General features: G+C 37.1%; 4 protein-coding genes across 4 annotated transcripts; 1 reads left to right on the top strand and 3 right to left on the bottom strand.

The window, feature by feature from the left end:
• The first annotated feature begins 17 nt into the window (after window positions 1-17).
• Window positions 18-1,862, top strand: LOC118271160 (uncharacterized). The gene is made up of 2 exons (XM_035587107.2): window positions 18-1,001; window positions 1,395-1,862. The coding sequence occupies exons 1-2, from the start codon at window positions 207-209 to the stop codon at window positions 1,860-1,862; spliced, it is 1,263 nt and encodes a 420-aa protein (XP_035443000.2). The 5' UTR covers window positions 18-206.
• Window positions 1,863-2,561: 699 nt separating this feature from the next.
• Window positions 2,562-4,389, bottom strand: LOC118281340 (zinc finger BED domain-containing protein 5-like). The gene is made up of 3 exons (XM_050695688.1): window positions 4,292-4,389; window positions 3,390-4,176; window positions 2,562-3,140 (listed from the first exon to the last, which is right to left on the bottom strand). The coding sequence occupies exons 1-3, from the start codon at window positions 4,387-4,389 to the stop codon at window positions 2,562-2,564; spliced, it is 1,464 nt and encodes a 487-aa protein (XP_050551645.1).
• Window positions 4,390-6,645: 2,256 nt separating this feature from the next.
• Window positions 6,646-8,986, bottom strand: LOC118271021 (uncharacterized). Its single transcript, XM_050695953.1, has 2 exons — window positions 8,156-8,986; window positions 6,646-7,167 (listed from the first exon to the last, which is right to left on the bottom strand). Exons 1-2 carry the CDS (start codon window positions 8,948-8,950, stop codon window positions 6,721-6,723), a joined length of 1,242 nt encoding a protein of 413 aa, XP_050551910.1. The 5' UTR covers window positions 8,951-8,986; the 3' UTR covers window positions 6,646-6,720.
• Window positions 8,987-10,943: 1,957 nt separating this feature from the next.
• Window positions 10,944-13,788, bottom strand: LOC118271396 (uncharacterized). Its single transcript, XM_035587483.2, has 2 exons — window positions 12,947-13,788; window positions 10,944-11,593 (listed from the first exon to the last, which is right to left on the bottom strand). Exons 1-2 carry the CDS (start codon window positions 13,745-13,747, stop codon window positions 11,141-11,143), a joined length of 1,254 nt encoding a protein of 417 aa, XP_035443376.2. The 5' UTR covers window positions 13,748-13,788; the 3' UTR covers window positions 10,944-11,140.
• Between the last annotated feature and the right edge of the window lie 465 nt (window positions 13,789-14,253).

The raw sequence follows: 14,253 nt of genomic DNA, 5'->3' as shown, positions 1-14,253 counted from the left end.
TAGCATTAGGCGGCTGACCCATTAATAATACCACAAGCGAATTATCATATCTATTTTATCTTTATATCATTATCTATTGTTGACGTAGTGTTTATCCGAATGCAGATAATAAATAAACATATAAATGGTGCAAGTTGTGTACATTTAGAGCGACATTTTTCAACATTAGTCTTAATTCAACAGCGACTGTGGCTAGTACTGATACCATGGCGGAGTACAATTTCGAAGGAGATTTCACCAACATAAGTGAACGTCAACTAGAGTATATCAATAAAGTGGTTTTAGAACAAAATTTAAACGTTAACAAAGTGGTATTCAATTCATTTGGACAAGCTGGTGATAATTTTGGGGCAAACGTGAGGAGAATCAGCATAGAGGGAGAAAATGGAAATATGAAGATGATTTTGAAAATAGCACCCGTAGATGATATTGTACGTAAGTCAACGTTTACTGAACATTTGTTTCATAATGAACATGTTATGTATACGGAGGTACTGCCTAAGTTAGTGGCACTGCAGAAAGCAGCAGGAGTACCAGAAGAGGAACATATAAGATACGCAAAATGTTACGGAATTCTAAATGAACCACCAAACGAAGTGATAATGTTAGAAGATCTTAAGGAATCAGGTCATATAATGCTGGATAAGTACGAACCATTAAAGGATGACGTTGTGAGAAATGTTCTGAAGACCTTTGCAATTTTTCACTCCCTGTCACACGTATTGAAGAGTAAAGAACCAGCTACATACAAATGTTTTGAGATTAAGTTAAGAGACGTGTGGGCAATGATGTCTACAAATCCGGAATATACGAAAAATTTTACAGCGCTTGATGATGCTGTTGTATCAATGGTTGACAATGATAATCATAGGAACATCGTCAAAAATAAAATATCAAATATGTTTAATGTAATCCTTAAGTTAAAACAAGAAGAAAATAGGAAATATTCTGTCATTCAACACGGTGACGCTTGGACGAACAATATTTTGTTCAAAGTCGTGGTAAGTGCTTTCATTTAATTTTATTTTTAACATTTTATTACTATTATTATTCTTGTAGACCTACTTAGATATTTTTATTCGGATTGTCTTCAAGTTCTTGCTAAGATTAGATATCTTTCTTGTTGCGTGACTTGTCACTATTCAATTCAGCGTCAAACGAAAATTAATAAATTCATCCGGCCCACAACATTGTCATCACAACAACCAAAGCAGTTGCTACAGCTAAAAGCCAAAAATAGGACAAATGTTTTAAACCAAGAATATAGTTGTAGAGAGCAGATTGAAAGAGAGAGAGAGAGAGAGAGACATTGAGCTGAATCTGGTTAAAACCAGTTGCAGTTAACCAGCCTCATTGCCCTTTCTTTTAAAGCATTTTTTATTTCAAATTTTCAGGATGGCGCAGTACGATTCTCAACAATGATTGATTATCAAGGAGCTAGAAGAAATAACCCTGTGATGGACATCCTCTACATGATCTTCAACTGCACTGACTATGAGACTAGGAAAGATAACTTCTACAGCTGGTTGGACTATTACCACTCTGAGTTAGACAAGTCCTTGTCGTACTTTGGTCTCAAAGCTGACGCGGTCTATCCAAGAGACCAATTGAATGCTGACGTGAAAAAATATAGTGAATTAGTATTTGGTATAGCTCTATTTACTTGCAACATTTTGAACAGGGATGTAAATGAAACGAAAGAAATTATAGACAGTATGGAACACAGTGGGCTTACTGAGCTAATGACTTCTTTGGCAAATACAAAAATGACGGGTGAATCTGAGAAACGTGCAAGAAAGAGAATTGAAGGGCTGATTGCTAGCTATGCAGAATTTGGATTTTTCGATCATTTTGGTAATTAAATCATTATTTGGAATATTATTTGTAAGTTGTTCTTTTTTATTGTCTGCTTAATAATTGCTTTAATTGTATTGTATAAGTAAATAAAATAATGTAAAAATATTTGTTTGTGTTTTATTTTTTGTAATATCTCCTGTGAATATTTTATCGTCTGATCGACGTCTTTTAGGGTAAGACGTCGATACCTTGCCTATAATCTGTTCAAGTAACTATATTTTTAACGCGCAATATCCGAAATAGCATAATATGAAACGAGTTTTTTTTTTATTTCGAATCAAAAGAAATATCTCTGTGACTAAGATACGCAAGATGATGACGCAAAGTTTGTTAGAAGAACTTCAGGATTATGTTCGATAAATCCGAAACTTTGCAAAATAATAAGGATAAAAGTATTCTCAAGACTTTATTATTTTTCTTCTGAAAGGACGAGAGTGGATGAGCTTTGTATGTTTATTCTATGAAAATCCACTCTCGTTCCCCGGGGGCCGAGTGTGGACTATGTTTAGATCAGTGGTTCCTAACCTTTTCAATCCCACTACCCCTATGAAAAACTATGGGAATTGAGTTTACCCCTAGCCAATTTAAAATAATTAAAACCACACAAATTCGAACGAAAATATGTTTATTATCTAACAAAATTCTAAGAAATTGCACGTTTAGGTAACTAGTAAAGTAAAGTAATATGTAAATCTTAGAGTTAACTAGTGTGAAGGTTGAAATTGCTTTGCATTCGCAAGTTTGACAATATTAGGTTCGGTTTCACTCAACGCGCATCTCATGTCATGCTCAACATTCAGACGGTTTCTGGCTTTTGTTTTTAATGTAACAAGAGTTGAGAAACCAGTTTCACATCTGTAAGTTGTAGCAAATGGAATCAACATTTTTAAAGCTCTGTCAGCTATAATGGGATATTCTGCAGCTGCTTTTCGCCAAAATGTGCTTAGTTTATCATTTTGAAAATCAACTTTCAATGAGTTATTCTCACGCAGCCCGAGAAACTCTACTTTCGCTGACACATCTTCGTCCTTGAAAATATCGACGCAAGTAGAAAATGGTCTTAAAATCCAGGAGTAGGACTCACGACTGTCCATGTTCGGAAAATATTGCTGCAGTGAGTCTATCACGGCAGTTAAATGTTGAACCACGGAATTTTCAAACGTGATTTTCTCTTGTTTATTATTTACTAATTGCTCACTTAGTTGTGTAAACATTGACACATCACCAGCTTGAACTCTGCATTGGTAAAGTTCCAATTTGCGCAAAAAGCTTGCGATTTTATCCTGCAACGTCAAAATATTCGTTTCATTTCCTTGCAGTGAAATATTCAGACTATTAATTTCAGTGAAAAAATCAGCAAGGTACGCCATTTTTAGAATAAATGTTTGGTTTTTAATTTTTGCATAATATTCTTTTTCTTTTTGTGTTCTCTGATTTTCAAAAAACAATCCAATTTCTTCTCGTAATTCGGGTTTACGAATTTGGATTGTTTTACGTCTACTTAGAACTTTGCCTCTTGATAACCAACGTACCTCTGTATGGTACAAAAGAGCATTAAATGTAGCACCAACTTCATCGCACAAAACTTTGAATAATCTTGAGTTAGTAGCGCTGCCTCGAATATGATTAACAATTTTTACTATGTCACTCAACGTGCTTAGCAAATCTGGTGGAAGCGTTTTCACAGCCAAAGCGTAACGGTGTATCAAGCAATGATAGCCGAAAACTTGAGGAGCAACTTGTTTCACGAGTGCCTGAAAACCAGAACGGATGCCCATCATGGAAGGCGCCCCGTCTGTACAAGTACCAATCAGCTTTAACCAGTCTAGGCCATTTTCCTCAATAAACTCTTTTAGCGTTTGAAATACGTCTTCGCCGCGAGTAGTAGTGGGCAAAGACTTGCAGAACAAATATTCCTCCTTTACATCATCATCTTTAATGTATCGTGTAAACACCAATAATTGTGAACACGAAGCAACATCTGTGGACTCGTCCAACTGCAGCGCAAACATAGGACTTTCCTTTATTTCAGAAATAACGGTTGCTAGAATATCGGCACTCATTTCACATATGCGACTTTGAATAGTAGTGTTTGAGAGTGAGATTTGTTTAATCTTAGCTACATGTTGCTCACCAATAACAAGTGCTACTGCATCTAATAAGCAAGGTTTGATGAGGTCCTCTCCTATAGTGTGTGGTTTTTTATTACGTGCGATGCGATAAGCAATTTTGTATGAAGCTTGAAGGCATGATTCATTTGCTTTCTGTATATTGCCTGTAGAATCCATGCGGGAAGACTTCAGAATCCTCTCCTTTTTCCTAAAAAAAATATATATTTTTATCTGCGAACTCCTTGTGAACTTTAGCAAAATGTTCTTTTAATTTGCTCGGTTTCATGCTTTCTGGATTAAGCACTTTATTACATAAAACACACTGAGGCTTTTCTATATTTTTGTCTACGATGCTTGTGAAACCCCATTGTAGAAATGCTTCTATATAAGTGGGCTTTTTGCCAGATGAAGTAGAAGCCATGTCAAAAACACCTGTAGGTACCTAAAACAAAAATCAACTATGATTTTATTGTAACTTTCGTGAGACATACTAAATTAATTATTATGTTATCAGCTTACTCACGTACTGTTTTGACGAGGAACTCGACTAGTTTCAAGCCATGCTAGAGGCTCATATTCATGAGCAGCATTTCGCGACACACGACGCGGCGATTGTCACACTGCTACTGGCGATTCGAGCTACGCGCCCATCGCGCCCTCTGCCTGGAATCGCGCGTACTATCCGGCGCGCGCGACGATGTTGGCTCGTTAGACTCGCGCGCCGGCGGCTGCCGTAGATGTTAGGTTCGATTCTCGGGTCGATGCAAAAACAATGTTGCGGGTCTGGAGATGTGACACAGTGAGCGCGGTATGTAACACCGTTTTTATTTATTTACCGTACAAAATAATAATTTTGTACGGTAAATAAATAAAAATAAAAATAAAAATAGCAATAAACAAAATAATAATTTTGTTTATTGCTATTTTAATACTATTTCGTGCCATCCCATGTTACCCCCTTAGAATCTCCGTTTTACCCCTGCATTAATTACCCCCAGGTTAGGAACCACTGGTTTAGAGGACGAGTTGACACCAATGAGCAATACAAGCTTTATAAAAATATGCTACCAGATATGATAAGTCTAAAAAATACTATTATTGTTTGTATCATATAATTGAACTCTCGATATCTAGCTTTGTCTAGCCTAGTATATAAAGATAATACAAGTATTAGTCATTCATTTCAATAATCCCATCACACAAACTTATCAATAACAATTTTAGCAATTGCAGAATCATCATGATTGTATAATTAAGAGAAAGCTTTTGATAATACCTTATCTGATACATATGTATATGATATTTGATACATAGCAACAGTTGACTTACTGTTTCGTCTGTTTTTTTAAACCTAACTCTGCAATACCTGTAAAATATAGTGAAAAATAGGCATCAAACAGTATTGTGACAAATGGTTTGCCTTAATCAACGATCGGTGGCTTGAAACTAAAACTTTTAAAAAATCTGGTGAAAATACAAACAGACAATTTATTAGGAGAAACCTTGCCTTCATCCAAATGCTGCAACAAAGCGAATTAAAATAAATATGATTAAGGTAGAAAAAAAGATAGTAGAGAAATATAAAATTTAGAATTAGCAGTAAATGATCATGTGTATGTATGTATGGACTAATATAGCAGATACGGACAGTGAGACTACAGAATTAAGTAATTCGTTAGAAAATGATGGGTTGCAGTGTGCAGGGGATGGTGAGAAGCAAAATTGAAGGACTTCATTGGGAAATGATGAATGATTTTCTTGTAAAATATTAATTAATATTCAAACTATAACGTTTTATTTTGTTGGTGTCCCAAAATAAAGTGCCTGTCAAAAATAACTGGGCACGTAAACACATGAATGCGTTGTGCATTGCACTAAAGTATTAAGGAATTAAAGTGTAAATATTATATTATAAATAAATATGTATTTTTTCTACCTGATTGATGTCCAGAAATGGAGATGGGTTACGCATATGCTACGTCACCCCCTTAAGAAATGGAGCGAGCAATTCACTTTTCGGCAACCAAAAGATGGCAAAAGAAGTAGGGGCCATCAACAAAAAGTTAACTTGAACCAAGCAGCGGCACCTTTCTGGTTGAAAGTGGTAATGGCAAGGGACAAAGCTTCTTGGAAAGATTTGGAGGAACCCTTAATGGCAGCCACACACGATATAAGTACACTGGATCGTGTGTGGCTACCATAAAATATTATATTTAAGAATAAAAGGCTATTGTTATATTTACATCTAAAGTACAGGTAAAACTTGAAAAATAAATAAAAGACAACTATACCATGCAACATTAACTTTTTAACAGTAGCCGGTAGTCATTACTTTTTTATGTTAATAACGCCATCTAGTGAATCGTGAGTAACATTGCTACTTGTGTACAAATGGATGAATGGATCGTGATTAAAGTGGTCAGTACCCTTGGTAAGTTTTATTGATCTACTACTAGCGATAGCGGGTCAAACTGCCTAGCAGGTTACCGAGGTTCCGGTTCGAAAAGCAGGAGCAGAAACGGGATGGTTTTTAGTCAGTAAGAGACTGACATTCCCTTTCACCTCGTTTAAAGCGGGAGAAGTAATTTGATGAATACCCCCTTGAAAAAGAAAAATGTGTGAATTGTAATGTGTAATTACAGCTTTAAGCAAAACCTGGGAATAAAGTAACAATAGCTAGGCACAACAATTAATTAAGTTTATTAATTAATAATATAAATAAAATAACGTAAGTAAACTCTTCACGTACAATTTACAACAAACCGAATTCAATGAAGCTCTCAATAACACCAGTGATCTTCTTTTTAATACGTTCCATTGTTTCCACTTGCAAATTTTTCATCGGATCCATTGAGTCTTCAAGACTTTCGTTTTCCATGGACTCTTTAAACTTAGCTGCTTCTTCGGGCTTGGCTGATAGCACACTGCATAAAAGCAATGAGCAACCAAACTGCAATTTACCGTACCTCTTCAAATCCGCATCCAACTGATCCCTTGGGTAAACGTAGTTGGCTTTCAGACCATAGTTTGACAAGGACTTGTCTAGCTCTGAGTGGTAGTAGTCCAACCAGTTGTAGAAGTTCTTCAGTCGGATCTCATGGTCGGTGCAGTTGAAGATCATGTATAGAAGGTCATTTGCTGGGCTGGCGTTCTTCGCTACCTGGTAGTCTATTAAGATGGATTCCTTTAATGTCTCGCCCTGGAAATAGGAGAAGAGTGCGAATTAATAAACGGCAAAGCAAAGATGATAAGTAATTTTGAAATATTTGAAATTTTCTCTTTTATTCATTAAGTGTGGAAGTAACTGGCTCGACCGGAGTGATACGACTACGATTCAACGGCCTCACAGAAAGGTGAAACAACGCTTGCGTTGTATCACTCGTTATGTGAGTGAGGTTACTGGAGCCCCAATTACCCCCCTGTACAATCCCCGATTCCCCAACAACCCTTAAATTCCTAACACCCAAAAGGCCGGCAACGCACTTGTAACGCCTCTGGTGTTTCAAGTGTCCATGGGCAATTGCTTACCATCAGGTGATCCGTCTGCTCGTTTACCGGCTTATACCATAAAAGACAAGATTTTTTTTCTAGTTGCATTACATTAACATGACTAATATTGTTTTTATATAATGTCGCTTGTTGATGCCAAGGGAACATAATTATATGTACCTATGTTAATCAACTTCTTATCTAATCGTTTGCCACGTACGGGACCGATAGCACGGATTAAATAATCTGAAACGATCTGACTGTGTTATCACCAGTGTCTATAATAATATCATTATTGTGATTATACTCGTAAGTGTGTATTATAACTATTATATTATTATCAACGGCATTTTCCTTTGGCACGTTGCAATTGATACGTTTTCCTTTAAATTTAGTTGCTACTCAGAACAATAATTTAAGGGGAATACTCTATACAAATCACTTGCATTTTGGTTTGTTTTACTTTCTCTTTTTATGAAAGGGATCACTAATCTTCTTATACAATGAGTCATCAGCTATGATGGTCATATGAACATTGATGCATCCTGGTTTGGTCAAGGTTAAATTCATTAGTCCAAAAGATCTGATGACGTCACCTTACTAAAAACAGACTTTCTTCCGCTACGGTAAAAGGTACAGAAAATAATCAAAATTTGGTTAAAATTCGAATATCAATACACTAATGCATAAATACTTACATCGAATTTGAACATAATATTGTTTGTCCAAGCATCACCGTGTTGAATAACTGCGAATCGACTACCATTTTCAAATTTCGACATTTTAGCAGCTCGTGGTGCGATTTCTCTAACTCTGTTCTTTATCAGGTTATTATATTCTGGATCAGCTACCATTTGCATGATAAATTCTTCAAGTTGGCTAAAGTAAGCGAGTTCTTCTTCAGGTAGCTCAGCCATAGCTCCCCACATGTCTCTTAGGTTGTCTTTGAAATAGTTGTAGGTATCAGGTTCCTTACTTTTCAAAACATAAGACAAGGAGTGGTAGATCGCTAAATTTCTCAATACACTGGTCACGCTTTCATCAGAAAGTGAGTTAAGTCTGTCTTGCATAGAGAAACCTAACTCTTTAAGATCTTCAAGAAGAATAACTTCGTTGGGTGCTTCGACGTAAGTTCCGTAGCATTGTGGGAATTTAACTAGGTCCTCGTCTGGTGTTCCAACTTGTTTCTGCAGTTGAATCAATTTTGGCAGGAATTCTGTGTAAATTATATGCTCATTACCAAACATGGTATTGGCATTTACACGTTTCCGAACTATTTCATTAGTTGGGGCTATTTTGGCAATAATTGATAACTGTCCATTTTCACCTTCGACCTTGATTCTTTTCACATTTGCTGCATAGTTGTCTCCTGCTATTCCGGCGGGGGCAATTACCACTTTGCTGTCTTTGAAACCTTTTTCTTCGATCACATTTTTTATGAATTGCAGTTGAACTTCATTTATGTCTTGGAATTCCCCTTCGAAGGTAGACATGATGAACAGAGTCACTGAACTAAAAGCGGTTGCCTGGCAAATGCCGCTATAATATATAGGCAATAGTTTATCTGGCAGATAAGCTTTGGTGACTGATTGTTTGTTTTTTTAATGATTAGATATACATAATAATTTATTGAACTTACTTGATAATTGTGGAATTTAATTTGATTTAAATAATATTGTTGCGTTTGGTGAACACTTTTTGTTCAGTAGTCTCAACTCAAACGAAAAGAAATCATGGTGAAATATAGTGAAAATCATTATTTTTATTTAATTTTTATGGTAAGTCCTTTAAATCGTCCTTTATATCGTCCTATACTCGAAATGCAGCAATATTTACTTCGATTAATCTATTGAGTAAGTTTATTTTTTACAGAAAGTTAAAGTAGATGATGTTTCTAATAAATAATCTGAGTAGGTTCAGTAGTCGATGCGGTCGAGTAAGTGCTATATTTTACCGGGAGACTACGGCGCGTAATCTACCAAACTAGATACCATACAGACACCCGAGTAATGACACCACACAGGTATAGTATCAAAATGAACCTCAAAGAGACAGCACTGGCCGCCATTCTAGCGGCTGAGTGAGCCATCAGACCACCACAGATGGGACCCAGTAGCGGCTGATGCCTGAATCCGGAGCTGCGGACTACCTAGCGGGTTTACCGGGGCTCCGGTTCGAAAAGCAGGAGTAGGAACGAAGTGGTTTTTAGTCAGTAAGAGTCTCCTCACTTCCTCTCGCCTAGCCCAAGGCAAGACTGAGTGAGTGATACACCATCCAACGATCTAGTAATTAGTGGTGGCGCGACCAGGGTGGATACGCAACCTGTAACATTCTGTGTTACCGTTAGAGTTGGTGTCGCCGCCAGATTGGTTGCTCAACCAAACGGATACCAGGCGAGTAACTCCAGTTGGTAGCGGCGACCAGTCGTGCCACCGTGGTGTGAAGCACTGATTGTTATATTATTATTTCTGGAAAATATATTACCCCAAATTAGAAAAGCTTCTGTGAGTCATGTGACCTTTCTTGTATAAGAAATAACACGTACATAAGGTAAATTATTCAGCATTTCTCATATCTTTATTATAACGATATTAATTGTAGTGCTATCAGAAATTACCAAAAAATTTGGACTTTGTAATGAAAACTCGCCCAAAATTATCGCAAATTCATAATGAGTCTACAATTATACAGAATTTTTATTAATCAGTGAAAAAATTCAAGGAAAACATTAAACGAAAATGTAATCAATGCTATCAATTGTTTTTAAAGCCAACGCCATCTGTTGGTACATATTAAAACTTCTTTACTAACGCCCAGCTATCGGGTCCGCGCGGAAGCCACGGTGGAGCATACGGTGACCTTTATGCCCTGAATGGGCAATGAGCACCGCCTCGCTCAGGGATGGGATTAGCGACGGCGACCTCTCGCGTCGGACGTTGGTGCAGGTCATGGTGCGGAGCGAGTGCGACTGTGGTGCCGTCTCCTCTTTCTGCGAAGCAGTCATGCTAACTAAGGAGATGGCGGGGCGCGTCAGGAAACCAACATCTTCACGCCCAAGCTGTCGCGAGAGGCGCGCTGGGCGTCGTGGATCACGTGACGATCTCCGGCCACCGTAAGTGCGGGTCTGCGTATGGCGCGTCGCTTTCAGTCCACCATATACCACATCACCCAGTAGGGCTGATCCCTGATCCGGAGCTGTGGTCTACCTAGCGGGTAGTCCACTTTCATTCACAAAAATTTGCACTAGCCTTCTAAATGGTTAATTTATTCATCAACATCTCGTGTGTTAATGTCAATTCCGTACTAACCATCGTTAGCCATTTTATGGATGTTACTTTCTGTAGATGGATGGCGAATGCGAAATAGATAGGTAATGTAAATAAAATAACAAAATCAGTTTAGACATTTCTTTATTTTACTACCGTAATAAAATAATACTTCCATGTAAATTCCTAAAATTAATTAATCAATTTTAACACTAAATAGTCACATTGTCTCAATTAAATATCCTTGACAAGTTCTCTTCTATTTAATAAGGGTCTATTTCACAATGTCTGGATAGTCGATATGTCCCAGATAAAGAATTAAGAACGCAATTTGTATGAACTATCTTTCACATTGGTTTATCGGGTACTTGATATCGGATACCAGTGATGGTAAAACAGATGCTTTGATTTTAAACCTTAAACAAATAAACCGTAATCAATAAAACTCTTAATAATTCCAGTGACTCTATCTCTAAGTCGGATAGTTGTATCAGCATGGAAGAAATCAGCAGCATCAGTAGTAGGTTCAACTGGCACTTCAGATTCCATGGACTCCTTAAACTTCGCAGCTTCTTCGGGCTTAGCAGTCAATATAGAACATAGGACTACACACCATCCAAACATCATTTTACCATATCTCATCAGATCAGCGTCTAATTGGTCTCTTGGGTAGACGTAGTTGGCTTTGAGACCAAAGTTGGACAAAGATTTGTCCAGTTGTGAATGGTAGTAGTCCAACCAGTTGTAGAAGTTCTTGTGTCTGGTCTCATAGTCGGTGCAGTTGAAGAGCAAGTACAGAAGATCGTAAGCTGGACTGGCATTCTTTGATAGCTGGTAATCTATCAACATTGAGCTTTTTAGAGTCTCGCCCTGGAAATAGGAAAAGGATAATATTAAGTTTATTAGGTAATAGTTAAAAAATAACTTAAAAGAACGTTCTGTGAAAAATAATGTTTTTTGGAAATAAGTGATATAGGCAGGGAGCTCATAACTGGATTTGCCTTTAATATAATGCCTAAAAATTTACGGCGAGCGGTTTAGCGGTTCCATACTATTAAAACGTTGCAAATTGTTCATTTTAATGTGTCATTTTCTAAGCGCTTATAACCTATCACCGCACCTTTTCAAAATCATAGGGCAGGGATATTTTTTTCTGTCACCGTGGAAACTACATTTTAGCATCTCCTCTTTGTACTTGCTTCATGGTCGCGCGTAGTGAGGGAAGAATATATAATATATAATAAATAAGAAGAATATTATAAGAACACAGATGATGGTTGTTTTAATTGAATAAATACTACTACAATATGTATTGCAGTAAATTGTACAATTTGTACCTTTTTATCAAACGCACGTGCGACTGTTTCACGCCATGATAAGATTAATGTTTAATAATACACATTGAATGACGTTAGTTAGGCATCAATTATATTAGTCATTATTACATTATCTAAGTGTGGGAGAGCCATGCTTCGGCACGAATGGGCCGGCTCGACCGGAGTAATACCACGGCCTCACAGAAAACCGACGTGAAACAACGCTTGCGTTGTGTTTCGTTGTGTGAGTGAGGTTACCGGAGGCCCAATTCCCCCTTCCCAATCTTCCCCATCCCCATTCCCGAACAACAACCCTTAAATTCCTAACTCCCAAAAAGCCGGTAACGCACTTGTAAAGCCTCTGGTGTTTCAAGTGTCGATGGGCGGCGGCGATTGCTTACCATCAGGTAATACGTCTGCTCGATTACCGGCAAGTCCCATAAAAAAAAAAAAAAAAAATCGACTATAATTAGCTTTAGTTACACATAAAAGGTATTTTAGAAGGTACATAGAAATATAGGTACTGTCTTGTTCACAATTTTGATAATTTATTCATTGAAACCTTCACTAAAAGAGTGCTCTTTCACAAGAGATGTGCTATGCTATGTTGCTGTGGATGCTTTTGGCTTATTGGTGGCCAATGCTAACTGGTGGAAACAGACTTAGCTAAACTATGTTTTTTTTATATAGAAAGATGTGTGCTATGGGTGGGATCGATACATCGTATATTCGAGCTGTTCATCTTCATCACACAGCTACATAGCTTAGTATTAGTGGAAATGGTCACAAAATTTCACAGCTTAGCATATTATTATAACATCTTCGTAACATAGCTACATAGCAGATCTCTGGTGACAAATCACCTTAATACTAATGGATTGATATTAACAGCAAATAGTGTACTTACTTCAAATTTGAACATAATATTGTTTGTCCACGCATCACCATGTAGAATAACAGCATATCGACTATCATTTTCCAGTTTCGCCATTTTGGCAGCTGCCTCAGGTATCTTGCATAATTTGTTTTTCATAATATTTTTATGTTCCGGATCCTCTAGTATTTCAATCACAAAGTTTTCTAGTACTTCGAAATTATTCATATCGAAATTTGGTGCATCTGTGAATGCTGCCATGAAATCCTTTAAATTGTCTTTGAAATAATTATAAGTATCTGGTTCTTTATGCTTTAAAACATAGGAAAAAGAATGTAAGACTGCTAAACTCTTCAGTATATCAGTCACACATTCATCTGATAGTGACTTCATTCTGTTTTGCATAGTGTAATCTTTACATTTGAGATCTTCTAGTAAGATGACTTCATTGGGTGCTTCAGGGTTTGAACCATAACATTTTGGAAATTTGAATAACTCTTCTTCTGGTATTTCTTCCTTCTTCTGTAGTTCTACTAATTTCGGTAGAAATTTCGTATACATTAAATGTTCATTGCCGAATGTGATCTGAGTGTTCGCACGGGCCCGAAGGAATTCAGTAGTAGGTGCAAGTTTGGCTATCATCGACAGATTTCCATTCTCCCCCTCTACGGTAACCCTTTTAACGCTCGCTCCATAGTTATCACCTACTTCTCCAAAATTTTTAATTGTCACTTTGCTGTCTTTAAATCCATTTTCCTCAACCACTTTTTTGATGAACTCCAATTGAGGAGCAGATATATCTTGGAAATCACCTTCGATGTTTAATTGTGACATGGTGGTCTTAGTTTCGAAACTGTTGATAGTATTACGCTATCATACATATTTAAGCGTCAGGTTATCTAATGTTGTAAGCCTTGTCTGATTATCGGTTTATCTGTTATGATTCAAATACCTCTAATCAGAGCAAAAATGAACACATGCTGCAATGATACAATTAAATTTGGTTAACAAATTCAGGGGTGTGATTCAGTTTGTTTACAGTATAGAGTTTCAAACCTTCACTGACGGGCAGATTGATGGAGTTTATTATTTTTTACGTTTGAAAATGCATTTATTTTCATTTAGCCTACATATTATGTTGACTTGGTATCGCTTTTCGCATACACCTTAAAAAGCCATTTGACTACCACAGATGGGGCCCAGTAGGGCTGATGTCGGTTTCGGAGCAGCAGACCACTTAACGGGGTACCAGAGGTCCCCCGTTAGTAAGTAAGAGTCTGACACTCCCTCTCAACTCATCGGAAGCGGAGAAGTCATTGGATAAATTCCGCCCTTCAAAA

This window comes from Spodoptera frugiperda, chromosome 9, assembly GCF_023101765.2.
Source record: "Spodoptera frugiperda isolate SF20-4 chromosome 9, AGI-APGP_CSIRO_Sfru_2.0, whole genome shotgun sequence".
NCBI lineage: Eukaryota > Metazoa > Arthropoda > Insecta > Lepidoptera > Noctuidae > Spodoptera > Spodoptera frugiperda.
This window is presented reverse-complemented; position numbering and strand designations above follow the sequence as displayed.